Consider the following 27,797-nt stretch of genomic DNA (forward strand, 5'->3'; position numbering starts at 1 on the left):
GACCCAACAGTTTTATATTTTGATATACGTTCGTAATAAGATTCCATTCCATTCCTGATTTCTGGAAATAACTGCGGCAGAGCATTCACCTGATGTGTAATTTTGGATTTTTGTTATATCATTTGTACGTTTAATTGTATTTGATTTTATTTAATGCCAATATGATTTCTAAATGGATGAAACTAATTATAAAGAGAAACTCGAAAATCATACTACGAAAAAAATATAATTCAAATCATTAGTCACGACATGATTCCGAAGCTACTAACCTTTCTATTTTTATCAGTCGTTACCTACTTTAAATTTTAATGATTTTGCCAAAGGATTCAGACTGGAAAATACATAGGTAGTCATGTTTTCGTCTTAAATTATTCAAAATAATCTGTCATTTAATTATTGGTAAAAATAACAAAAGATATTTTTGAAAATATAACCAAACAAAATGCCAATAGATAAATAAAAAGTACAGAGAAAGCTCCCATAGAAAAAAGCTTATATGTAAACAAAGAAATTTCGTTATCACGTTATAAATGAGATTTACAGACACGTGTACGATCTAGAACGTGTGTTTTCTGATTTGGTTAAGGGAAGAAAAGAATAGAATTATGGAAGAAGCACGTACGAGGAATGCTGAAAGAAGACGAAGAATTTAGATTTGACGTTTGGATGATGCGTTGTTATGGGTTGCCTACCCAATAGGTTTGACTTTTTTGTATTAATTGTTAATTGCTTAAAAAAATGTTTAAGAAGTGAAAATAGCTTTTAGTTCATTTCTAGAACTACATTTTGGAAGTGGAAGCAGTTATGTCATATAATACAGATAATTTAATTCAATATTCGTAGCTGAATATAGACATGAAAGTATTTGTTTTGTCTTTCGTAAAATGATGCGAAAAAGTGTTATTTTCTAAATTAAATTCCCATCTCTACACAGATTAATCATGTTCAAGATGGACAATCACATTTCAATAAATGTAGATACAGGGTAGATAAAAGCGGATAAAAAAATTAAACTGTACAGCTGCTAAATTGATTTTTTAATACCTCCTTTCATAATTCGTCGTTTTCTCGTAGCTAAAAACCAATTTTGAACCTGGATAGATGCCAACGCCCACTCTATTTTCAAATATTTAGGTTATGACTCAAATACTTTTGTCCTCTACGAGTACAGACGAATTTTCATTATAAACAAATGATAAATAATATTCTCTATTATTCTATATATATCGGAAATAAAGTTATATTTTCTTCGTGTACTGTTTAGTATACATTCATTCTCCTAAATAATATGACTATGTCAGATGAGGAATTCATAAAAACTGAATACTCTTTTAGTATTAGAAAAAATGTTACTTCCGATAACTCAAATATATTCAATAACTCATTTAAAAAAAACAAATGGTTTCTTAATCAATGTAAACCTCTACATAACAAAATGATTTTCTTTAAATTTTTCTTGATTTTAGGTCTTTTTTCTTATAAAATCAGTTGAAAATAATCGGTAATAATTTGACGTTTCGACCTACTTCGGTTTTTCTGTTACTATGTCAAAGTATGTTAAGTATTTCTTTTTATGATTGCTTTAATATTTACAAATATATTTTTTGGTTCATTATACGCAACTTTATATACAAATATAGCTGTAGGCAGTTTTTATTCAACGGCCTATTAGCTCAGTTGGTTAGAGCGTCGTGCTAATAACGCGAAGGTCGCGGGTTCGATCCCCCCATGGGCCATTTTTTTTATTATGAAAAATAAAATTCCTCCTATACTATAAATTGAAACATAAAAAAAATATCGAGGGTAATGTGAAAAACATTTGTTCGATTTACTAAATCACCCATCATTGCTAAATCTCATTGTCCTTAATACCATCCTTATTTTACCGATATCTTGAAACCAAGCGATTTATAGGAATCCAAAATTCATAATCTAGATTTTGTGATTAGCATTTATATTTTTACACAAAGACTCCTTAAAACACGAATAATCTATTAGAATCCAAGTTTACATATATATTTAATAAAATCCACGTAGTTTATTATTTTTCTAATTTCCCGTATTGAAAGTAATTAATATTATGCAGCATACAATATAAAGACTTATAAAAATGGTTGCATACGTAGTAGGTTATGTATTGAGTAATGTATAAACTTATAAAAATGGTTGCATACGTTGTAGGTTATGTATTAAGTATTGTATACCCGACAGAAACACTAGAATTGAAAAACAAAACTTAAAATATTCTATGCAACACACAATGATTTACTGTAGAAAGATTTGCAGATATAGTAGGTAGTCAAAAGAAGAACTAGATACGAATTATTTTAGTCAAAATATAATTATACGAGTAGTATGATAAAATAATTATATTATTTAAATTTTCTTTTGCGCTTTAGTCTAGTATGGTAAAGTTTTCGATTGAAATGATCGATATTATTATGAATTGTTTCGTACTATATTATTGATGAATATTGTTGGATATAATTGAGGAAAAAATCAGTTTGAATACTAATTACATACAGGTATATTTAGAATCATGTTTGTATCAAAAGTATAGATGTTAATAATAATAAGAATTATCATTAAATAGTCTGAAGTAATTCGAAAATTAATTCTTTAAATAGTCCTATCGTGAATGGCCGGATTTTTTCGTCGACGTTCGACGCCTAGGCGCCCAAGACGCTGAGCGTCGAAATCACAAAAATACTCAGACACTCAAACAGTAGATAGAATAATGCACAAACTATACGGAATGTTCATATATACTTTGTCTTTCGAATTTAATGAAAAATTAGTAAAAACATGGATGAAAAACTAGTTAAATTTAGTTAGTAGTAGAGCATTATCATTTTTTTTTAATTGAATATATACAGGGTGATTTTAGAACGTTTTTAGTAATTTAGTGCTATAGTGTGATTTGATGAAGTGGTTCATTTTACTAGTTTTTGAATAATGAGTGGCTACAGATCATATGTAAGTTTTCATTTTTATACAACAAATATCAAATTTCCTTTTTTATTATGATTTAGTTACTTATTTCGAATAATGGCAAATACGTATTCTCCCATTTTGTAATAAGTAACATAACCTATATTCAATTTTTAGAGTTATACTTTTATAAGGTTATGTTTAAGGAGTTTTATTATCAAAAATGAGTTTTAATGATAGACAATAAATATATTTTTAGAAACGCTTATTTAGATTAGACGAACCAGATCGGTGTTAAACTTTTATTGGCAATAAATAGGCATACATTGAACAAACATATGGAGAACAACAAAAAACATTTATGCATAATCGTTTTATGTTTATGTATTATTAAATATATAAACACAAAATTTAGAATATCGAAATCAAAATAACATTTATTCCCAATTAATTTTTGCAACGATTTGAACGAGCCTGAAACGTTGATGCCACTACACAAAACAAAATAAAACTATCAACAGAGGAAGTTGTCTATTCATGTTTTCCTTTTTAACATAGACGAAGAAATATGTGAAAACAAGCAATACGTCCAAGACGCCAAAATAATATGTTCCGGAAATATACAGAATCCACCTGACTTGAAAGATTTGTCTTATAGGTAGAGCTCGTTAACCAGTTTTTTTTTAGTTTTTAGCATATATTTATAGTATTTCAGGGTTTCAATTTTTGAATACTCAAGGTTAAATTGATTGTTGCGATAAAAGAGGGAAGAAAAAAACCACCAGGTCAGTTAGTACGAAGACGTTGCTTCTTGGGTTCTGAAGATAGGTTGTTTATTAAACCAGGAGGTTTTATGTATCGAAATTATTGACATACTTAAACACAAGAAAGATATTTTTGATGAAATTGAACGTTTTGAATGCTTGCGAGTAATAAAATCGACTCTAGAATTCGACCTTTTATGTCCACTTCAGGTCCAGATATTTCGACAGTCTAATTAAAGTTTCCTTTGGCAACTGGTTGACAGTTTGATGCTTAGGCCGAAATTGTTAACTGCCTTAAGTCTTCTGATTGTCCAACCACTCGCGTTTCTATGAGCTCTTGTTGGACACCAGTAAAGGTGATGTCCTGGTGTTCAATTTTTTTTACTTTCGATTGCAGGGATGTTGCCTGTGTCGATTTTTTTGCTCATCGGTGTACTTCTAGAAGCGCTTTATGTAGAACAATTGAAAAAAAATATAATTTACGAGTTAAACATATGTAATAATGTAATAAAATTAGATCGAGTCCGGATAATTTTCGTGTATGAAACCAGCACATGTTATTGCTCGCTAATTTGTGTTCTCGATCTAAATTTTGTAGTTGGGTCAATGTATTAACGTAATAAAAGAAATCATATAATACCGTTTGCCAAAAATTACACCCGGAAGGAAAATTATATGGGAAACGATTTTGAAATTGATATTTCGAGCTTGAAGGGGTCTTTACTCTCATACACGGAATACTTAAAATTTGTAAATCGTCTTCCATCATGACCTCAATTAACGAAAATTTTGTTAGTTATACTTCCTTGATTCTAATTTACACCCTACTATTTATTTCGTTGCCTTATTAGGAACAATAAAAATTATAAGTCACGCCATCTGAGCTATAAACTGCAAACTAAAAAAAAATCAATTCAGACCAAATCGCACAGAAAATTGTAAAATGATATAGAGGTGGGAAACGTATTCGTTTACAAATAACATTTTCTTAAGTCAAATCTGTTAATAATCTAGTGTTATTCTCTAGTAAAATAGGAACTTTTATACAACTATGCGATTTAAATATTAACTTCTTATTAATGATCGATGTTTCATAATGTCGCCATATGTTTTACCGAAATATTATGAAATAAAAAACTCAACGATTTCATAACATTAAATGGGAAGCACTAAAAATAACGAAAGAACCTCCGATTAAAAGAAATTGTTAACTACTGTTGACTATTTTATAGACTGCTTGAGTGCTGGAAATAGAACATATCTTCTTTATGTTGACTCAATTCACTCAAACACGGTTTGGATTCTTTTAGAAGTGAGATTGATATACGGAAGTTAACGATTTGTTTTATGGAATATCTCTAAATTTAATTCCTTTTTTTTTAATGACAGCCACTAAAGTATCGAGTTTCAGAACCTTTTTGGAATATCTCCTAGAAATATAACCAACAATCTGAATATTATTAAGTCTTTTTTGACTGAAAACATTTTTTTATTACTAAAAGTAACTATATACATTATTATATTAGTCCCATCTTTAAACTATTATATTCGCAATTACGAAGTGAGTGACATCTATTAATTTTTTTTTCAAACTTCAATGGAAGATTAACAACAAAGCCAAAATATGAACCAATTTTGTTGTTTTATAAACAATAATATATCTATTTAAAGTGCTTTTTTGATATAAAAAACAATCACACATCATTCGAAAACATTAAAAATGCGAAAAAGTTAATAATATCATTCAGATTAATTGTTATCTCATAAAAGTAGTCTGACGTCTGTTGACACAAATTTTCGATGTTTTTTAAATTTGTTTCTTCCAGGCCCCATAATACTTTAAAAACCACTTCTCTTTTTGTGATCTGCTTCTCCAATATATTCCATAATGTTAAACAAGGTTACTTGAATTTTCATCATTTTTAGACCGATTCTTAAATACAACTTTTTGTTCTAACCACACAAACACGTTTAGTAAATAACGGAAATTACAGAAATAAACAAAATCCAACTAAAACCACACAAAAAAAACTAAACAACAGCAAACACCCTTATAGAAGACTAATTCCGCGTCATCTATGGACACGTGGTTTTCGTCCATATGAAATTCTTTATACGCCATACTTTTTTTATTACTTTTCTGTCCTAAATTAACTACTGGTACATAATATGGATGCTTCAAAATATTCGGTAGTATCACCGAATAGGCATAAAAAAACATAAATTATCCCGAAAATATAGGCAATATACAATACTTGGAAGTATTTTATACATATAACTTCAGGGTGTGACTATAACTATTATAAATTTTTAGATGATTAATTTTTTTCGAGAACAATAAATTTCATTAACTGTTATCGATATATAAAAATAATCAAATTTGTTATATAACTTTCCATTGTTCAAGCCAAGAAATACAAATAAAAGTTAAATTTAGAAACAATATTTCCAAACTAATTTTTTCTACTATTCAACTAATTCATTCCAAGCTAATTTAAAATTAAAATATCTAAGTATACGCGAAGCCTCATTCCTTTAGCAGATTAAAAGACAATAAAATTTGTTGAGGCGTTGCTTCTTTAATAGGGGACCGAACCTAAAATTGACACCGGAAACGTTCAACAGGAAGTAACTAATATAAATAAAGTCTGAATGTCTATTGGCATTAATAAAGGTGTTTTATATAAGTCCAATCTGTTGGGGTGTCAACAATTTTAAGTCACACATGTCCTACTATAAATATTTAGATAATAAGGGCGTAAAAAGAATTTCTATGAGATGAACGAAATTTGAATTGTCGTGTATAAATCAAATGGAAAATTCCAGATGACTTCTGGTTCTTGTAACTTCACGTGCCAATTTTATTTCTCATTGTACCTTTACAGCCAATTTCTATTTCGAGGGATATCAAAGCAAACATTCTGTTTACCTTTTATTCCTATTAGGCAACTTCAATGTACTAAAAATAACTTTTACCGTTTGGATTCATCAAATATATGACATTAAATAGGTAGTGGCTACTCTTCTGTTGACGCGTTATTTATACGACGATAATTATAGTCCGTTCGTCCAGGAGAAGCAATAATTTTAAAAGAGATTGAAAACACTAGAAATAAATTAAATAATAATGAAATAAACTTAATTAAAGATAAATGAAAGATGTAAAAAAACATGATAATTTGGAAATGAAATTCGAGACTATTAGAATATGTAATTAAATTAAATTTGAGTCAACGAACTTGAAAAAAAATTTTTCTCAAAACGAAATTTAGGGGAAAAGTATCATTTCAATATACTCCTTTTTTTTGAATTTTTTATCATTGCTTCAAATATCTACAATTTTGTTGATTAACTAATATAAAAGTGGTTTCATTTATAAAGATTGTCTTACTTGTTAAGTAAAAGACTGCATCTGTTTGTATATCCGAGGATGGTTCCCGAGGTAGAAAGAACAAAGAAAATTTTGGAAAAAAATATATTTATTTCACCTCCATACACTTTACACAGCGATATTCAATAAATTCGATACTCTCAAAATAACAATAAACTGCAGACATCATTGTAGGAAAATATTTGACCACTGAGTTATTTTTTCAGGTCTGGGAACAGAAAATAATCCGTCAGGGCTAAATCTGTCGAATAGGGTAGCAATTCAAACTTTAATTCATTAATTTTGTGCATTGCAATAATGGATGTATGAACTGGTGTATTGTTTTTTGCTTGATTTCTTTGCTCAAACGTTGGCAGAAGTTTGTTTGATACATGTCGTTGAAAATTTTTCATTTTTCAAGATAGTAAATGGAAATTATCCCATGCGTATTACAAAAAACCGACGCCAAGACCTTGCCAGCTGATGATACGGTTTTCGCCTTCTTTGGAGCCGATTCTCTTTTATAATTCCATTGTTTTTGATTGTTATTTTGTTTTTGGTGTGATGAACCCACGTTTCATGGTTATAAACCGCCTTTATTTACGTTCATGTTCACTATTGATAGCTGCCAAACAAATACTAAATAACGTGGTGTCTTCAAACTGTGTACTTTCCAATCCAGTGGTCTTTTTCAAGCAGCTACCGCCATCTTTAGGTCAGGGCAAGTACTTCTAGAACCATCTACGTATATATGGAAATCTTCAATGTTTACAACTGACTCATCCTTTTAGAAAGTTTGCATTTCTCTATATCTAAACCTAGTGCACTTTGCACTTAGGTAGATTCATCCATTAGATTTCTGTTGGTTATAGATTCACAGGAGTACCAAGTGCCTAAATTTCTTTTTCTAGCGTTTTGTCTATTGTCTTGTAGCCGATTTCACAGAAGTGTTCAAGTCTTCAAAATGTTTTTATTAAAGCGCTGTTTTATTTCTCTTCATTGTCGGTCGCGGAACCCTGTGGAGGAAACTACGTTTTTCTTTCTCCTCTCACAAAATTTCATTCACGCAAGTTTCCAAATAATTTTTTTAATCCGAGTTTCGGTCATATTAATTGAAGTGAAGACTAACAGTATGAATGAAGCTTCGAAGGTTTTTCTAATTACAAAACAGATAAAAATAAGATATTTACATTAAGTAACGAGACTTTTAATGTCAATTAACATGAAAATCGCATTATTAGTTCGAATTTTATATACGAGGGACAGTTTAATTGATCATATCCGTTGGTATTGTTAATCGAAAGGTCTTCAGCTTTCACTGTTGCACCAACTACTAGGAATAGCTTTTGCTAATAAAAAATACTCGATATATGACAATAATCGTTTTTAATCATGTCTTATTGATCGTTTACACAAATATGAGTAAACGTTTCATGATTCTAGTTCGATAGTACAAACGATCTGCCTCTTCAACTTCAAATCGTTTCTTGTCTATTCCTACTACTTTTAGAACAGACCTTGTATTAATATTATATAGATATTGTGACATTTTATTATTGACGTGTTTATACAGGTAATTTACTTTGTTATCGGTTAAATTTTAGATCAGATTTGTTGTATTTCCTTGATTAAATTATAAATTTGAATGGACGATGCCCCAACGACCTTGCGTTGAGGTATCTGGCGTACGTGGCTGAAAAAACAAAAATAATACTCCCACGAATTACGTACATCTAGTGAAACTGTGTTGGTGTTTCACTGAATATCCCGTTTTCTATTTTAAAATTTCAAAATCTGTACCAACGCAATATTCGAAAAAAATTTGGTATACACGAGTTTGAATACTATTCGTTATTATTGACATTTTTTTTAGAGTCCATGGAATATCAAAACAACTTCTGGTACGAATTATTCTGGTAAAAACGAAATCGCCGTTGGTATTCCCAAGGTACGTACACATAAAATTTTCAGAATTTTCTGATCTAGTCACGTAGATGATAGAGGAAATGATTTATTGTTGTGAAAATTTGGAAAATATTGAAATAAATTTAATAAAATTCCAAGGTCGCAGTAGTAGTTTATTAGGTTATCGAAAGTACGTGTTCAGCATTGAATAATTTACGAAAATTTGAAATAATTAAATATTAAATCAAATTTTACGGTATCATTTAAATTATATTGAAAAAATCTGTTAATAGTTTCTGGTGATTATTAATATTGCATAAACTTTTTAAACATTTAAAAGATCTGAATTCTTGTATCATCTTTAATCTTCATTTTGTTATCAAAACGTGATCTATTTGGTAATTCTTGGTATCATCCAAGTAATTTCACGTTTTTATCCAAGTTCTTAGTCCTTAGTTCTTAGCTGAATTATATTCTACTCTAGGTGAGATTGTTCCTTCTTTATCAACAGTATAATATTGTACAACAAAGTTTAAACGAGACTTTACTACCTTCGAAGACCAGGATGAGGTAACAACTCCAGAAATGTTGAAGAAACTCTACAAAGCGGTACCGGATGATCGTCGTGGGTGCAGCATTTGTTCACAATGGAAAAAAAACAGCGTTGTCATCCATAATCATGGATGTAACGTCGGTCCATCATTTCACAATCAAGACAATGGAATGAAAAGAGAGAACAGGTTCCAAAGAAGACAAAGATGGTTCCATTTGGCGGACAAGGTCATGGCGGGTATTTTGCGAACTTATTTCATTGTTTGAACGAAAAAATCGAGCAAAAACGGTCGCGATTGCTACCTCGTGCACCCTTTGCTGAGCCAATACACCCAGGAAAAAAACCTGCCAAGATACCTCAATTATATACAAGAATGAACGAAAATAATGAGATGTAAACTTTTATTCAAAACACTTCGTGGAGCGCTTATTCGACACACGAAAATATTTACGAAAAGCTAGAAGCTATATTGAAAATATCTTTTATCCCAATTTTACAAATTTTTTTTGTTGATTTATGTCATGGAAGGGAAAATTCGAATCCTCACTGTTCTTATTACAAGATTTTTTTGCTCCGATGCGATTTAAGAACGACATCAAACAGAGTTTATTGAAGTATATGTTGAAGATAGATAGCGAGAAAACCGCGAGAAAATTGACATTCCTGGGGCAAAATGTGGAAATAAACTAAAAAAATCACGACGTGTTGAAGCGTGTCTCAATGGAATTAATCATTGATGAATTGAAAAATCAGCTACAGAAATTAAAATACAGTTAAAGAAATGAATATGACAGTGTTGCGAGAAATGTATTAAGAGCTCTACGAGAAGCTCTTTTAGAATTTCTCGCTGAAATTATAAATATTCGAAAATGTGGTAGTTTTGGTACAAAGAAAGCAATAACATTCTAATTATAGTATAATGGGAAAATACATTTAATTGTAATAATTCTTACAAATTCCATGAAGATTTGATCAAATCCGCACCTTTTTCCCCAATCGCATACGCCATAGCGACTGTATGAGACGCTGGTGGTGTTGGTATGATACTATTATCAATAACTCGTAATTTTTTAATTCCGTGAACTTTTAATTTATGATTAACTACTGTTTCTGGATCTGATTTAGGACCCATTTTACAAGTTGCCACTTGATGATAGTAGCTCGCTATTAAAGTTCTTAACGCGCATTCCCAATAATCGTCAGAATCAAATTTGTAATGCTCGCAACCTAGAAATTTGATGATATGTAGAAATTATCTATTTTTCCCAAAAAAAAAACTCACCAGGAACTGGTGTATCCACCATTTTAGCTCCAAGTTTCTGCATAGAAGGCATACGGTTTATCCTTTCTATTTCCCTGATACCTTGTATCAAAGTTTTAATGTCGTCGTTATCGGGATCAGAGAAATAATTAGAATACAATAAAGGTGCACCTTCTGGATCTTTTTTATTCAATTCAATCCATCCAAACGATTTCGGATATATCAATGTTGGTATGACCTACAATCGAACTAATAATTTATGAATTTACAAGTGAAAATTGAATCACCTGATAAACGTTTTTTCCTATTAACGGTCCAAAAAGTATATCGAAAGTTTCTGAGGGTATATTAAAGATTTTTCTAAAGGCAATACCGAAATCGGTGCTGAAGCTTATTCCAAGCATTAATAATTCTATATTAGGAATATCAGTAAGATTTTTTGTAGTATTCGTATTTATGTAAGCAATAGCTTCACAGCCACCTAGAAATCATCAAAGTCATCTTATATAAAATAAAACATGGCTAAGTACTACTACACAGGTCTTAGGAAAATCAATCTGTACAACTATACGTTAATAATCACTCAATAAGTTGTGCAAAAACATATTTTTTTCATAAAAATCGATATTATTCATCAATTTAATCTCCTTCAGTTTCATCAATTGCTTCTTCATTTGAGCGGAATTTCTTACTTTCTTCCGAATGTTTTTTTGAGATCAACTAATAGCCAGTAGTCACTGGGGGGCAGATCTGGATTAAACAGTGGATAAGGAAGCAATTCGTTCAATTCAACAATCGTTGCCAACGCCTTGTGAATCGGTGCATTAGTCTTTATGAAACAGTAGTTTTATATTCGTGTTTTCTCGATTTTTGCATTCAAATGTTCCAACAACTCTATGTAATATTCTCTATTGATTGTTTCTCCCTTTTGGAGATAATAGATGAAGAATATTCCATGCACATCTCAAAATACTGAAGCTATAACCTTCCCAGCTGACTGTTGGGCCTTTGGACGCTTCGGACGTGGTTCACCGACTGTAGTCCACTCAGATGATGATCGTTTTGATTCCTGAGTGAAGTGATGGATCCATGTTTTATCCTTTGTCACATATCGTGCAAAAAATCTGATGCTCTGAATCACTAACACGTTGTTGTGTTTAATAGAATGTTAGTTAACGTGTCATCCATTTTGAAAAATGCGTTTTCATGGTCAAATGTTCATGAAAAATTGTAAATAAACTGCCTTCTGATATCTTTAGCGTGTCAGTTATCTTACGAAATTTCAATTTAGGATTAGATATGACCAATTTGTGGACTTTTTTGTTGTTTTCTGGAGTAACCACCCTAAAGGGACGACCAGAAAGTTCATCATTATCGGTGTCTATTTTCAATGTAGTCCAAATAACACTATTGAAGCCATTGCTGGGCTTGTACAGTTTTTTTATTCATTAAGAAGTAATGATAAATTAACTTACGAAATAGTTTTTACTCTATTGTTTTGAAAATATCAAAAGTAGCTTCCCTTAAATGGATGTTACTTTTTTCTGACTATCGAATTTGGATTATCTAGTTTAAGTATAAAAATAAATTTATCCTTTGTATCTGAGTATGAGAAAATCCAATATTCATGAATTTTCCTCAACTCGCTTTGTATTATCACGAAAAAGCTGTTGTATTTTGTATTCTTTTCCGATTACAACGTTGTTATTGCAGAACTGTAGATACTATAAGTTTATATTTTTTTAATTTACAAAAAAAAATTACTTAAGCCCTGTATAGTTAACAAAAATATGAAACTGAAGAAATCCAATGTATGCAGCCACTTAGATACACGTTTTCTCCATTGATTCATGTCAAAAACTAATCGATATCTCGACTGGTTTCAGAAATATACAATTTTCTTACAAGCATGTCATTTTTTTTAAATTCTGGATTTTCCTGTATATTTTTTGAAAATATGAAACTGAAGAAATCCAATGTATGCAGCCACTTAGATACACGTTTTCTCCATTGATTCATGTCAAAAACTAATCGATATCTCGACTGGTTTCAGAAATATACAATTTTCTTACAAGCATGTCATTTTTTTTAAATTCTGGATTTTCCTGTATATTTTTTGAAAATATGAAACTGAAGAAATCCAATGTATGCAGTCACTTAGATACACGTTTTCTCCATTGATTCATGTCAAAAACTAATCGATATCTCGACTGGTTTCAGAAATATACAATTTTCTTACAAGCATGTCATTTTTTTTAAATTCTGGATTTTCCTGTATATTTTTTGAAAATATGAAACTGAAGAAATCCAATGTATGCAGTCACTTAGATACACGTTTTCTCCATTGATTCATGTCAAAAACTAATCGATATCTCGACTGGTTTCAGAAATATACAATTTTCTTACAAGCATGTCATTTTTTTTAAATTCTGGATTTTCCTGTATATTTTTTGAAAATATGAAACTGAAGAAATCCAATGTATGCAGTCACTTAGATACACGTTTTCTCCATTGATTCATGTCAAAAACTAATCGATATCTCGACTGGTTTCAGAAATATACAATTTTCTTACAAGCATGTCATTTTTTTTAAATTCTGGATTTTCCTGTATATTTTTTGAAAATATGAAACTGAAGAAATCCAATGTATGCAGTCACTTAGATACACGTTTTCTCCATTGATTCATGTCAAAAACTAATCGATATCTCGACTGGTTTCAGAAATATACAATTTTTTTACAAGTATGTCATTTTTTTTAAATTTTGGATTTATATGTATATTTTTTGAAAATATGGAATTGAAGGAATTTAATATATGCAGCCACTTAGATAAACGTTTTCTCAATTGATTCATGTCAAAAACAAAACGATATCTCGATGGGTTTCAAAAATATACAATTTTCTTACAAGCATGTCATTTTTTTTAAATTCTGGATTTTCCTGTATATTTTTTGAAAATATGAAACTGAAGAAATCCAATGTATGCAGTCACTTAGATACACGTTTTCTCAATTGATTCATGTCAAAAACAAATCGATATCTCGACTGGTTTCAGAAATATACAATTTTTTTACAAGCATGTGATTTTTTTTAAATTCTGGATTTTCCTGTATATTTTTTGAAAATATGGAACTGAAGAAATCCAATGTATGCAGTCACTTAGATACACGTTTTCTCAATTGATTCATGTCAAAAACAAATCGATATCTCGACTGGTTTCAGAAATATACAATTTTTTTACAAGCATGTGATTTTTTTTAAATTCTGGATTTTCCTGTATATTTTTTAAAAATATGGAACTGAAGAAATCCAATGTATGCAGTCACTTAGATACACGTTTTCTCAATTGATTCATGTCAAAAACAAATCGATATCTCGACTGGTTTCAGAAATATACAATTTTTTTACAAGCATGTGATTTTTTTTAAATTCTGGATTTTCCTGTATATTTTTTAAAAATATGGAACTGAACGAATTCAATATATGAAGTCACTTAAACACACGTTTTCTCAATTGATTCATATCGAAAACAATTGGATATTTTGAATGGTTTCGGAAGTATAGAATTTTTTAATAAGCATGTCAAATTCTTCCTAGCTTTTTTCACATAATAGTTGAAAATACACCGTTACGTCAAAAGTTTAAAAAAATCCTTGGAATATCACGTATTTTTGACCGCAAACTCCAAAAATCATGTCAGTTCCGAGATCAAATGAATAGTTTCCCGAAAAAAATTTACTTTCATGAATTTTCCGCCTATAATAATTTTTTTTCGAGAAAATGACTGGACTGAATACCACATTTGTCTCCTCAAGCAGTAGAATATATTTTCGCACAAGTAAAAAATGGAAAGAATGATGAATAATTTTACCAACCTAAATTAGTAAATGGTCCTGTCCCTTTCGAGTATTCAATGTAGGATTGAGGATTCGCGAGAATTGGTATAAGATCAATAACAGCATTGCTGTTCAGCTCATAAATAACAGCAGGAAAAGCTGCGTGATCATACATTTTCTTACCAACTGGTAAGTCTTTTATTAATGGTATACCTGAAAATATTGATTTAGTGATTTGATTATATGAATGATCGTTACCTACCGATTTCTTCTAAATGATCTTTTGGTCCTATTCCAGATAGCATCAATAATTGGGGAGAATTGAATACCCCCGCTGATAAAATAACCTCTTTTTCCGCAAAAACTTCGTGTCTTTCACCGTTATGTAAATATTCGACGCCGAAAACCGTTTTTGTATATTTATTCATCAGAATTTTCGTAACTTTTGAATTCGTTTGGATCACCAAATTTTTTCTATTTCTTATCGGTCTAAGATAAGCTTTTTCGGCACTGCAGCGTGCACCGTCTCTTATAGTACCTTGTACATAAGACACCTGAAATATTTTAACGTGTCCACGTGCATTTTGAATGACAAAAATGAAAAATATTCTTCAGGGGATTGAAAAAAAATGTTCTTCTACCTTTAATATGGGAAAAATAGTTTGTAATTTATTTAAAAGTTGAAAAAAATTCTATCTCAATCTATAGATAATACTTTTGACTTACCCCGATTTGTTTTCTACCGTTATAATCAACATAATCGTAATCAGCTTCTATACAAGCATTAACAAAATGATGAACAGATTTTGTTCTATAAGGAATATCACTAATTGTTAAAGGTCCTCCTTCTCCTCTATATTGTGAATCCTTCACTTTAACACGGGCGTCTTCAAGTTTCTTTAAATAAGGTAACATGTCTTTGTAAGACCATCCAGGGTTTCCTAGATCAGCCCAATTATCAAAATCCTTGGGATTTCCTCGGATAAACAACATATAGTTTATTATACTACTACCTCCGAGCGCTTTCCCGTGGAATAATTCCATACTTTTATCGATACATCCTAGATAACGAATAACATTAAGGTTTAACTAATTATGTCGTTTCATAATCGAATATGGCATAAACGCGAATAGAGGGAAGCTAAACCTCCGTCATCTACAACTTCCCGAAAAGTAGGATCAAACAAAAACATTAGCAAAACTTAATTTTCCACAAATTTAGTTCCCAATCGTAACCTAATGTTAGAAGGAAAAAGTATATTTGGGACATGAGATCAGAATGGGTAGAGACCTGCAGAAGGAGCTGCATTTAGAAAGCTGAGACATTTATTCGAGTGAAGATATACCGACAGGTTTCAAACAGTGTTTGATCAATGCGTCAGTTTGGGCAGGGGCATTATAAAATCAGACACGAAGAACTGCATCAAAGAACAGAAGTTAGTAATGCAATTGTCCCAGGGATGAAGCATCTAAAAACAGGAGCCGATGCTATGGACGGATGATTTAAATACGATATCTTCCAACTGGATTCAAGATGCACAAGATAGATCAAACTAGTCTAGGTTAAGTAAGACTTGTGCCGCAATGGATGAGAAAAGTTGCTAAATGATGATGATAAAGCTGAGCGCTAGTGTCTAAATATCTTCTTATTGACTGAATCTGATTGATATATTCTTGATAATATCAGTTATTATCAGTACTTAATGAGATCTCACGGAATACACTGTGCGCAAGATGGGTGCCGCGTTTGCTCACAATGGAGTGTTTGGCAATGTTTTACAAAAATGAAGCCAAATTTTTTCGCCATCACTTCACACCCGAAACAAAACAATGGACTGAAAAGGAAAAACCGACTCTAAAAGAAGGCAAAGATCGTTCCATCTGAAGGCTAGGTCTTGGCGTTGATTTTTTAGGATATGCGTGGTATTATTTCCATTAACTATTTTTGAAAAAAGAGAAACTACCAACAGCAAGTATTATACGAACTTATTGAAACGTTTGAACGAAAAAATCAAGCAAAAACGGTTGTATTTAGCGAAGAAAATGTGTTGATTTATGGAGATAATGCACCAGCTCAAAAATCAGTTGATGCATTGGTTAAAATTGATGAATTAAAGTTTGAATTGCTACCTCATACATCCTATTAGCCAGATTTACCTCGGTGGTCAAAGATTTTCCAACAATGAAGAGGTGAAGTCTGCAGTTAATGACTATTTTGAGGAGCTTAACGAATCTTTGTTATTATAAACGGTATCGAACTTATTGAACGTCGCTGGGAGAAATATAGAGCTGAAAAGGGAAAATATATTTTTTTCCAAAATTTTCACGTTTTCTTCGTTGGACCAGGTAATTCTGGGACCATCATTGTATACCATTAATGCCTCTACATATTTGTTCGTGTTTGGAAACTAAAGTTAAAAGCAGTCATTGTAGCAAGGAAACTACGTGAAATTAAAGGGAGAGACGTGCGTTTTTTTGGCATATCGTCAATTTTTGTCTTTATTATTTACAAAAACCTGATTATGTAGAAACTGGGCTCTAATTTCTAGACAATTTCGGCTTTTTATGTAAAAAACAAGCACAAGAGAGTAAATCCTTTAGCACTATAGATTTTGAACTTCTGTAGGTTGTAGTGCTCGAGAAAGACGTGCTTTAGCAGCTGAATCCACATTTTTACACTTCTCCAAAGAAATGAATCTTGATAAATAGAAAATCTGAGCGCCTGTAGGCTAATTCAGTATTGTTGAGCCAAGTCTTTCGAGTAGATCTTCCGAAAATTGCTCTAGGTGGAATTAGACAGCTCGAAAGAGGATTTGCCGTGGTAGCACCAGTAAAACCTAGTCAAATCGGCAACGTTATATAAAAGAACATTGATTCCATCCATTCTGTAACACCGATTTAGCTCTCATTTCACCAATTTTGACTGGAAAGCTTTGAAGAATGATTCCATTAGAAGTAAAATATAAATTACAGCTTTTCTTTATTTGAATTAATGTGATATTACCTTTACAAAATCCATCTTGTGGTACCGATTTGTAACCATAATTATAAGATGTAAATTCTAGAAATCCTGCTACGAATGGTACGTCCGTGATAAAACTAGGTTCTTCACCAGCTTCTAATAATAGTACATTCACATCAGGATTTTCTGTTAATCTATTAGCTACGACTGATCCTGAAGGACTTGCTCCAACTATTATAAAATCGAATTTGACATTTTCTCCTAAAAATTATATTATAAATGCATTTTTTATATTATTTGCTGTGAAAATTTAATCATAATATTCGAAAACAATAATGTTATTAAAAACTATAATTAAATTAAGCACGTGGTAATCTATAGAACAATTATAACCACGTTCAACAAGATAAAGTTTGCAATCAAAAAATATTTAACATAAAAACTCCAACTCCTGTTAAGATATGAACAATAAAAAATATATTTTAAAATGGAACAAAACACTGAAAAAATAAGACAAATAACAAATGATCTGAGCAAAATAATGAGATTGGTAACATTGAGTACGATATGGCAACATCTTGTCTACTAGCTTATGCTAGATCAGAATCTCCATCCTTTCCATTTCCTCAGTTATCCATACGACTTATGTGCTCATTCCATTCTTTCTTTCTTGATAGAATCCATTCGTTGACACAATCTTCTGATGCTCTCACTTCTTATCCTTTCGATTTTTCCGGCTATCCTGCGTAGCACTTTAATCTCTGCTGTTTCCATCATTCTTTTGGTTTTCGGTTTAATCTGTGTCGCCATTAACGAGCTCAGAATGAACAACACTTTCTACGACCATAAAGAACTTCACAAAACTACATTTCAAAACATCCGATGCAAATACTTAAGACTTAAGAACTTTGAATTCGGCCAATGTGGACATTGAACAGCTACTGGGAAAATAAAGAATGAAAATAAACAAACTTAAAGAGAGGAAATAAGAACAAAAAGTAGAAAAAACCAATATTGAACTGCTATCGAGTCAGGGGAAAGTGTTAACTCCATTAAAGTTATCAAAATTTTAATGTCGAATTAGAGAGACACAATTTATGTTTTTTAGTACAATAAATTTTGAAATTTGCATTATTGGAGATGATAATATAATGTCGGGTTTTGAAAAATTTTTCTTTTTATTTATTTTATTTCCGATTAATTATCTTGAGCCCTAAGCAAATCTAGGACATTATATTCAAAAGTGTAAAAATCGTATTATGAAAACTATTTCACAAATCTTTAACCAAATTGTTCAACAATGGTTTGAGCTCCATAAAGAAACTCCTTTCTGACTCCAATTAGTTGGATTCAAGCTCCATAAAGAGACTCGTTTCAGACTCCAATTAGTTGGGTTTAAGTTTCATAAAAAGACTCCTTTCAGACTCCAATTAGTTGGATTTAAGCTCCATAAAGAGACTCGTTTCAGACTCCAATTAGTTGGGTTTAAGTTTCATAAAAAGACTCCTTTCAGACTCCAATTAGTTGGATTTAAGCTCCATAAAGAGACTCGTTTCAGACTCCAATTAGTTGAATTTAAGCTCCATAAAGAGACTCGTTTCAGACTCCAATTAGTTGAATTTAAGCTTCATAAAGAGACTCCTTTCAGACTCCAATTAGTTGGGTTTAAGTTTCATAAAGAGACTCGACTCATTTCACACTCCAATTAGTTGGGTTTAAGCTCCATAAAGAGACTCGTTTTAGACTCCAATAAGTTGGGCTTTAGCTCCATAAAGAGTCTCCTTTCTGACTCCAATTAGTTGGGGTTTTAGATCCATAAAGAGACTCGACTTCTTTCTGACTCCAATTAGTTGGATTTAAGCTCCAAAAAAAGACTTATTTCAGACTCCATTTAGTTGGGCTTAAGTTCCATAATGAGACTCATTTCAGACTCCAATTAGTTGGGTTTAAGCTCCATAATGAGACTCGTTTCAGACTCCAATTAGTTGGATTTAAGCTCCATAAAGAGACTCGTTTCAGACTCCAATTAGTTGAATTTAAGCTTCATAAAGAGACTCCTTTCAGACTCCAATTAGTTGGGTTTAAGTTTCATAAAGAGACTCGACTCATTTCACACTCCAATTAGTTGGGTTTAAGCTCCATAAAGAGACTCGTTTTAGACTCCAATAAGTTGGGCTTTAGCTCCATAAAGAGTCTCCTTTCTGACTCCAATTAGTTGGGGTTTTAGATCCATAAAGAGACTCGACTTCTTTCTGACTCCAATTAGTTGGATTTAAGCTCCAAAAAAAGACTTATTTCAGACTCCATTTAGTTGGGCTTAAGTTCCATAATGAGACTCATTTCAGACTCCAATTAGTTGGGTTTAAGCTCCATAATGAGACTCGTTTCAGACTCCAATTAGTTGAGTGAATTTTGGTGGTAGGAAAGAAATTAATTTTCGAAGAGTCTTCTAAAACCTAATACAGTCTGATGAATAATCGATTCATGAAACTAATTAAGAAAAAGTGAAAAAGTAACAACCGCTTTTGATGATGATAGTTACCTGGTACTTACAGTTCGTAGAAATCTTATTACCTGAATAAGCTTGGAAGGAAAACTTTGTAATACTAGAGGTTTTTCGTTATCCACTTTTTACCCTTTTAAGAAATGTAATTAAATTTGTTCCAACTTATTATTAAAAAAATTACTTACTAATACTCGATTGTTGATATTGAGGAAAAAGTAGCGGTTGAATTCTGGTAAGTTCCAATAGAAAATTCACTATTTCTGCTAATAAAAGATAAATACGACAATCTACACTTGATATTATGAGAAATAGAATTCCAATAGGTATAAATTTTAAAGTCTGGAGAAGAAAATTTCATTATGTGAAACAATTTTCTAAATTTTTTATACAAACTTACCTTCATAACTTATAAATATGAATATTCGACAATTAAATTTATGCATTTGAATATAATTGTACCAATTTGTGAAAACAATAAAAGCCTCACATTAGCGTACACACAAAAAAATTACTTGATCAATAATTTATTTATTCGTATTACTAAACTGTTCCCAGAAGTACCTGGCCTAACCTAGAGATGGCAGAGCAGAATTTAAACGAGCCCTACAAGGACCAGCATCGCAGTTATCGATAAAATAAAGTGACGACTCCAGAAAATTTGGACATGAGAAAGTTGTGTGCAGGATGGATGCCGCGTTTGCTCACAATAAAACAAAAACAGCATCGTGGAGATGTTTCCATAGAGTGTTTGGCAATGTTTCATAAGGTAGACCATGGACTGAAGCGGGAGGACCAGGTGCAAAGAAGGCAAAGATCGTTCCATCCGCATGGCATCGGTTTTTTGGGATATGAGTGGGATTAACTATCCTTGAAAAAGGAGAAACTATCAACAGCGAGTATTATGAAATGTTTGTGCGTAGAAATCAAGCAAAAACGATCGCATTTGGATAAAAAGAAAGTGTTATTCATCAATACAATGCACCAGCTCACTCGTCCGTTATTTCAAAAGCCAAAATTAATGAAAGTTTCATAAAGAGACTTCTTTTACTAAGATTCAGATTGGAAAAACTCATCACACGCACAACCTCTTCTCATTTCATTCGATGAGGTCAACAGTTTACATCGATACTCCAATACGTTTAATGGAAGTATTTTCAGAACAGTACCATGCCCTGATTCTCTTCTTAATAATTGAAAACGATCACTAGATAGGGTTTTCTTTACTCACGAATCTGCTGATCTTTCAATGAAACCCGTAGATCTTTCAAAAATTAATTAATTGACTTTTTTTACTGATTTCCTTGGTGTATTCCCCATCAATGTTTATCATCTAACTGTTTTCTAGGCTAGGATAATCATACGTGTTATCTTTTTTGAAATTTGAACGAAATGTATTTGATTACGATCTATTTTATTTATTTTAATTTGCAGTATGACTCATCGTTGGGTAGAGCCAAAAAAACTGAAGATGAAAAAAGTAGAATCGGTTCCAGGTATAATTCTTTCTCTACCGGATACCGGGACAACTTACCATCTACAGGTAAATATTATATTAAGTAAGTTAAAATACGATTAAACATGCCAATGAATTTTTTTTGCTTTATAATAATACGTAATTTGATTTTTAGGTTATTCGGGATCGACAAGAGCGAAACCTTTATTGGATAAAAAAGACTCCAGTCATCCTCCAATAACCTACAGACCAATAACAAGAACCGGTTCCCGATCGCGCGATCCAAGTCCAGTAGAAAAATCTGAAAAAAGCTCAACATCTTCATCGGGATATAATTATAATAAATTATATCCTAAACCGATACAGAGATCTGTAAGTAGAGAACGTACTGAATCAATTGGTTCGACATCTATAATACCAAAATTTGTCGGAAGAACATCTTTAACTAAAGAAGAATCGCCCAGATATGCGGGAAGAACGTCTGTTAATAAAGAAGACGTATCTAAATATTCCGGACGATCTTCTTTATCTAAAGAAGAACCAATTTCTTCTTCTAGATATAAAATAGGAGATAGAACGTCCCCAAGAGAAGATCTGTCTTCTTCTGGTTCACAAAAATATATAAACAGTAGATTCCTACCAAAAAATAGTGTCGAGAAAAGTTATACGGCGTATTCTAGACCTTCTACAACAAGGACAAACGAATCTAGTAGAAAAAATAGAGAATTACTCAACGTATTACATATACAACAAGAACAAGAAAGACTCAGTAGATCTCCTAGTAGATGTTCTTCACTAACAACAGAAGATATTTCACCAAAAAAAGATATTAAAAAAGAAATCGAAATGGTAACGATAACAGTTATTACCAGATCAACTTCCCCAACACAAATGTCTCAACCTAATAATTTTTTACGTAGTAGGAGATTGGAAATTGCTAAAACAGTTGAAAAACAAATAACCCGACCTAAAAAACCGATTCATACCATGGTCGATAAAGAAATACAATCAGATCGATTGGACGATTCAACGAAAATGTCGAGATTCGTAGGAGCTTCCCGTATATCTTCAACACCTTGGTCTTCATTTTTAGATATGAAATTTTCCAGTCCAAATTCGAAACCGAAAAATTCTACTAACGAATGTGAAAGTCCGAAAAGTTTATCAAGAGAAAGTTCTTCGAAAAGCATCCAACATTCCTGCGTCAAACACGACAAATCCAAAGAAAGTAAATCGTCAAAGTCTAAATTGCCTTTCAAACAAAAACAACTACCACCTCAAATACCGAAAAGTGAAAACTCTTCTAAAACGAATTCTTTACATTCCTCCAATCCAGCGAATAAAGATTTCAGAAAATCGGTTTTAAATATGAATCCCGAAGGAAGATCCAATAAGAAAATCGGTAGACGTAGTCATTCCGCAAGTTCAGCAGATTCCGACGTTGCCGATCCCGACGCAACCGACGTATCCGAAAATTTAGCAACTTGCAAATCGTATCATTCAAAAATATCCGACGGAAAATCGAATCGGAGATCTCCAAGTTCGGAAGCGAGCGTTAGCGCTACTACCAGTGGTAGCGAAGAAGATATAAAAAGCAAAAAGGATAATAAGAAATTAAGAAGTGGAGGATCTTCAAGAACGTCCGTTAACGTCTCTTCAGCCGATGAATTATCTTCCGATAAATCCCCAAAACCTCCGCAAAGTCCTCGTGTTAAAGATACGAAAAATGAAGCTGAAGCTAAATCTTTCCTAATGAGAGCTCTAGCTCCAGTTACTAGTTTATTTAAAACAAAACAAACAGGATCACCGGAAAAAATTGTGTCTCCAGTAGAAGAAGATAATAACGAAAACCAAATAAATACAAATGTCACTAAATTACCAGCGAAAATAATTATCCATAGAGTAGAATCTGGAGAATTACCTTGGTGGTTACAAGAAACTAGCGAAGCGACTAAATCCGAACAAAAACAATCCGAAGAGTCTAATAATACGAAAAAATTAGTTTCTATTAAACACGTCGAGTCCGGTGAGCTTCCTTGGTGGTTGGACGAAAACGGTGAGATACCAGAAGGTATTGAAACTTACCCCAATTGGGTACAAGAAGACGGTACCACTCAAGACGGTAGAGTAATTTATAAAAAAAGAAACAACGAATCCGACGAGAGTTCTTGGTGGCTTACCAGTACCGAAAAAACGGATTCCAATAAAAATAATCCGCTGGATAGCGAGTATTTAGATCAACATAAATTGAGACATATAGATTCGGGTGAACGCGCTTGGTGGTTGAACAGTTCGGAAAACGTTTCCGAATTGGTAGAAGGAGTCCAAAAAGATGAACAGAAATACACAGTTCCCCATCGAGATACCGAAGAAACGCCATGGTGGTTGGACGATCAAGATCAAAGTAACGAACCTCCTTTGGGCGATAGAGCGAGTCCGGAAGGACTAGAGATGCCGAAGGATTCGGAAGGACGGCAAAGTCCTTACGATAACGTACCTGCTAGTTACACTAAAATCGAAATTCCTCGACTGTTTATTTCGAAACATACTAATATCGATGAAGTACTAGGAGGTAGTACGCAAGTTTGGAACCCTTATTTGGATAAAATATATGGATATGGGAATGATGCGGAAACGACACGTGCTGAGGGTTGTTTCCAAGGGAAACAGACCGTGGGAAATGTCCAAACCGGTAAAATGTATGTACTAACATCGATTAATATGTTTTTCCATAATTTTTTGATCTTAATTTCCTGTTTCTTTATTGATTCACTAATTTTTTATCATTTTCTTCATTTATTGATCGATTTATTTAATCTTATTGTTAATTATCACTTTTTCTTCGATATTTTTATTTAATTATACCTATTTTCATTCAATCATCATTTGTCAATTTTCTAACGTGTTGTCCGTTTTACTCATTTTCTATATCTTTTTTCCATTATTTCATTTTTAATTCGATTTTTTCTTTTATCCATTGATTTATTCAAAATTTATTCATTTATTCACTTTTCAATTATTTATCAATTCAATTATCTATTCGTTGAATTATTCATTCTACATTATAATTTTCTATTTATTCATTATTTATTTAATTTTTCTGCTTATTCATAATTCATTCGATTTTTTTACTAATTCAAAATTTATTCGTGGTTTTATTAAAAATTTTTCGATGTTTCTATTATTTTTACCGTTAATTATACAATTTTGATATTTATTCATCGTTTTATGTGATATTTATTCAATGTTTCAATATATCCATTGTTTTATTCATAACACACTTCATTTATTCATTGTTTTATTCATTTCAAACTTTTTTTATTCATTGTTTTATTTATTATGCATTCATTTCTGACAGTTATTCATCGTTTTATTTACGACTTATTCGAATTTTTTAAATTTATTCAACGTTTTATATGTCATTTATTCAATTTTTCAATATATTCAATGTTTTATTCATAACTTATTCAATGCTGATATTTATTCATTGTTTTATTCATTATTCATTCGATTCTGGCAGTTATGCATCGCTTTATTCACGATTTATTCGGATTTTTTAAATTTATTCATCGTTTTATATGTCATTTATTCAATTTTTCAATATATTCAATGTTTTATTCATTACTTATTCAATGCTGATATTTATTCATTGTTTTATTCATTATTCATTCGATTCTGGCAGTTATTCATCGTTTTATGTGTCATTTATTCAATTTTTCAATATATTCAATGTTTTATTCATTACTTATTCAATGCTGATATTTATTCATTGTTTTATTCATTATTCATTCGATTCTGACAGTAACTCATCGTTTTATTCACGATTTATTCGAATTTTTCAAATTTATTCATCGTTTTATGTGTCATTTATTCAATTTTTCAATATAATCAATGTTTTATTCATTACTTATTAAATGCTGATATTTATTCATTGTTTTATTCATTATTCATTCGATTCTGGCAAATATTCATCGTTTTATTCGGATTTATCAAATTTAATCATCGTTTTATGTGTGATTTATTCAATTTTTCAATATATTCAATGTTTTATTCATTACTTATTAAATGCTGATATTTATTCATTGTTTTATTCATTATTCATTCGATTCTGGCAGTTATTCATCGTTTTATGTGTCATTTATTCAATTTTTCAATATGTTCAATGTTTTATTCATTACTTATTCAATGCTGATATTTATTCATTATTTTATTCATTATTCATTCGATTCTGGCAGTTATTCAGCGTTTTATTCATGATTTTTTCGAATTTTATAATTTATTCATTTATTCAAGTGTTATTTATTGTAATTTCCACTTCTTCCATGATTTACGTATGTTCTATATATTCATTCATTCATTTTTCATTAGATTTTCTGTTTGTTCCTTCACTTTTTGATTATTATTCAACTAATTCTTCATTGGATCATATCATGTAACGATTTATTTAGTTCGATCAGTTGTGGTTTCAAATACTTGATTTACTTTTCCCAATTTCTCTTCCTTATTTTATCAACTTGTTCAAAATCATGTTCAAAATAGCATTCTAACGATTTTTTTCCATTTCAGAGAATATGGACAATCCCAACAAGTTAAGGTAAGTTTTGTTTTACATCTTATAAATCGAATAAACAAATTCTACTTGTTTATTTCGTAACTTCAGAACCTCACTGTATTATTAGTAAACAAAAATGTTTTTTGTAAAAAATCTTTAGCTACAATGAAATGATGTGATATACCATTAACAGTTTTTGTTTATTGAATCAATTTATGTTCAAAGTCAAGGACGATTACGACATTAAAAAAAAATACAAATCCTCTTTAATAGTATTAAGAGGATATTACGTAAACGTATTAAAAAATTAACAGGATTCAGCTACTGTTAATCAACTTAAATTGAAAATACCACAGGCTTCTACTGGAGAATTGTCGTTTTCGCAATGGAAAGTAATTTTTGAAAGTTATTTATTTATATATAAAAGAAAGTTGTTTTTGGTAATTTTATCCCAACTATTTTTACTTCGAAACTCTACCTGTATTATCATTAAGAGGCTTTACACACGCTGTTGCTAGTACAGATTGTTGAATTTAGACCAGACGTTGAACCAAAGAAAGTACATAATTATGACAAATAATTATGATAAAAAATAATTAGCATCTTTTATTTGACTGACCATATTTTCCATAAACGAATTAATTATATTAGGATACTTCACGAAAGGATCCTTTAGGTCGCACTATACACCACTTTATACAAGATGTTGCCTGTTTAGATCCCTTGAATTCGGACCTAACCTAACTGAACACACTGATTACACTATCACTACACCAATACTCACAATTGCACTCTCTGACGCGTGTTTCGTTAGCCAAGTCTCTGAAGACGTTAACTTGGTTATCGAAACGTGCGTCAGACATCACCAACGGTTCCGAAAATTTGTATATTTCGTATAGAAATTGTTGGAACTAGATTTCATTATCCTTATTGACAATAATTAAAATTAAACTCAATACATCACACATTATATCGCTTAATTATGAAAAAAAATTATCGTCCAACTTTGTTGGAAAAGTTTTGACATAATTTATACATACGTAGGCGCTTTTCAACGACCTACCTAATTTTTTCCCGACTGTCCAGTGTGTATCTGCGCTGCTTGCTGAAATTGCCGGTGTGTATACAAACCGCCAACCAACCTTACCAAACCGTACCAAAGAAACAGTCTCGTCGTGGTTGTCTTGTAAATAGGACGTTGGACCCTAAATTTAAAAAAAACCAACAGGTAGTCGGGTACATTTTTTTCTCTCCAATCGACAGAAAAAAACCGGTGATACCAGTGATTTTTTTTAATATTCACATCCTTTTAGTGTTAATTGTGCTTTGTTTATTTAAAAAATAATCTTAAAGAATTATCGATGTTTGGATTTTGGATAGCAACGAATTTGAGGTTATGTATTCACTGATCAATTAATAGTTTTGAAATCAATAAAGTTTTAAAGAAAAATGAATCACATAAAATAAAAAGTTGAACTTGAATTACATTGTAAATAAATGAAACTATACAATGAAATAAAACAACCACAATTTCGATGAGATACACCATCTTAGTTTGATTACAATAATAATTTGATGTCCCTTTTTTTATTTTCTTATTCCGTTTATATTTATGGGACTGTATTATACAGTTCATTGATATTATATAAAGAAATTAATGTGACATCGGCCATTCCACTTCAGCAATCAGCTGATTTGAAATTT

General features: G+C 31.2%; 2 protein-coding genes and 1 non-coding gene across 11 annotated transcripts in view; 2 read left to right on the plus strand and 1 right to left on the minus strand.

Moving 5' to 3' along the window:
* The first annotated feature begins 1,662 nt into the window (after window positions 1-1,662).
* Window positions 1,663-1,736, plus strand: Trnai-aau (transfer RNA isoleucine (anticodon AAU)). Its single transcript has one exon. It is a non-coding gene; the product is annotated as a tRNA-Ile (tRNA).
* A 1,000-nt stretch (window positions 1,737-2,736) lies between these two features.
* LOC130442177 (FH1/FH2 domain-containing protein 3) overlaps window positions 2,737-27,797 on the plus strand; it is a 70,486-nt gene continuing 45,425 nt past the window's right edge. For 3 of the 9 annotated variants that reach the window (XM_056776280.1, XM_056776278.1, XM_056776281.1), the window contains exons 1-5: window positions 2,737-2,976; window positions 8,939-9,013; window positions 21,520-21,628; window positions 21,717-24,240; window positions 26,108-26,135. In XM_056776280.1, the coding sequence (XP_056632258.1) occupies window positions 2,956-2,976; window positions 8,939-9,013; window positions 21,520-21,628; window positions 21,717-24,240; window positions 26,108-26,135 (2,757 nt within the window). In that variant the 5' untranslated portion in view covers window positions 2,737-2,955. Of the gene's footprint in view, window positions 2,977-8,938; window positions 9,014-21,519; window positions 21,629-21,716; window positions 24,241-26,107; window positions 26,136-27,257; window positions 27,487-27,797 lie in introns of those variants that run through there. The other 6 variants (XM_056776283.1, XM_056776286.1, XM_056776282.1 and 3 more) reach the window with 5 other exon arrangements.
* LOC130442179 (glucose dehydrogenase [FAD, quinone]-like) lies at window positions 10,422-20,714 on the minus strand. The gene is made up of 9 exons (XM_056776292.1): window positions 20,486-20,714; window positions 20,274-20,427; window positions 17,625-17,843; window positions 15,347-15,681; window positions 14,883-15,174; window positions 14,660-14,833; window positions 11,072-11,265; window positions 10,806-11,022; window positions 10,422-10,750 (listed from the first exon to the last, which is right to left on the minus strand). The coding sequence occupies exons 1-9, from the start codon at window positions 20,489-20,491 to the stop codon at window positions 10,473-10,475; spliced, it is 1,869 nt and encodes a 622-aa protein (XP_056632270.1). The 5' UTR covers window positions 20,492-20,714; the 3' UTR covers window positions 10,422-10,472.

This window comes from Diorhabda sublineata, chromosome 3 (assembly GCF_026230105.1).
Source record: "Diorhabda sublineata isolate icDioSubl1.1 chromosome 3, icDioSubl1.1, whole genome shotgun sequence".
Taxonomy (NCBI): Eukaryota; Metazoa; Arthropoda; class Insecta; order Coleoptera; family Chrysomelidae; genus Diorhabda; species Diorhabda sublineata.

Bases quoted from the DNA above. Each gene is read 5' to 3' on its own strand.
- LOC130442179 (XM_056776292.1), bottom strand. The intron at 11,266-14,659 runs GTTGGTAAAATT...GATGATTTCTAG, and splicing joins AGGACCATTTACTAATTTAG to GTGGCTGTGAAGCTATTGCT. The intron at 11,023-11,071 runs GTGATTCAATTT...GTTCGATTGTAG, and splicing joins TAGGAAAAAACGTTTATCAG to GTCATACCAACATTGATATA.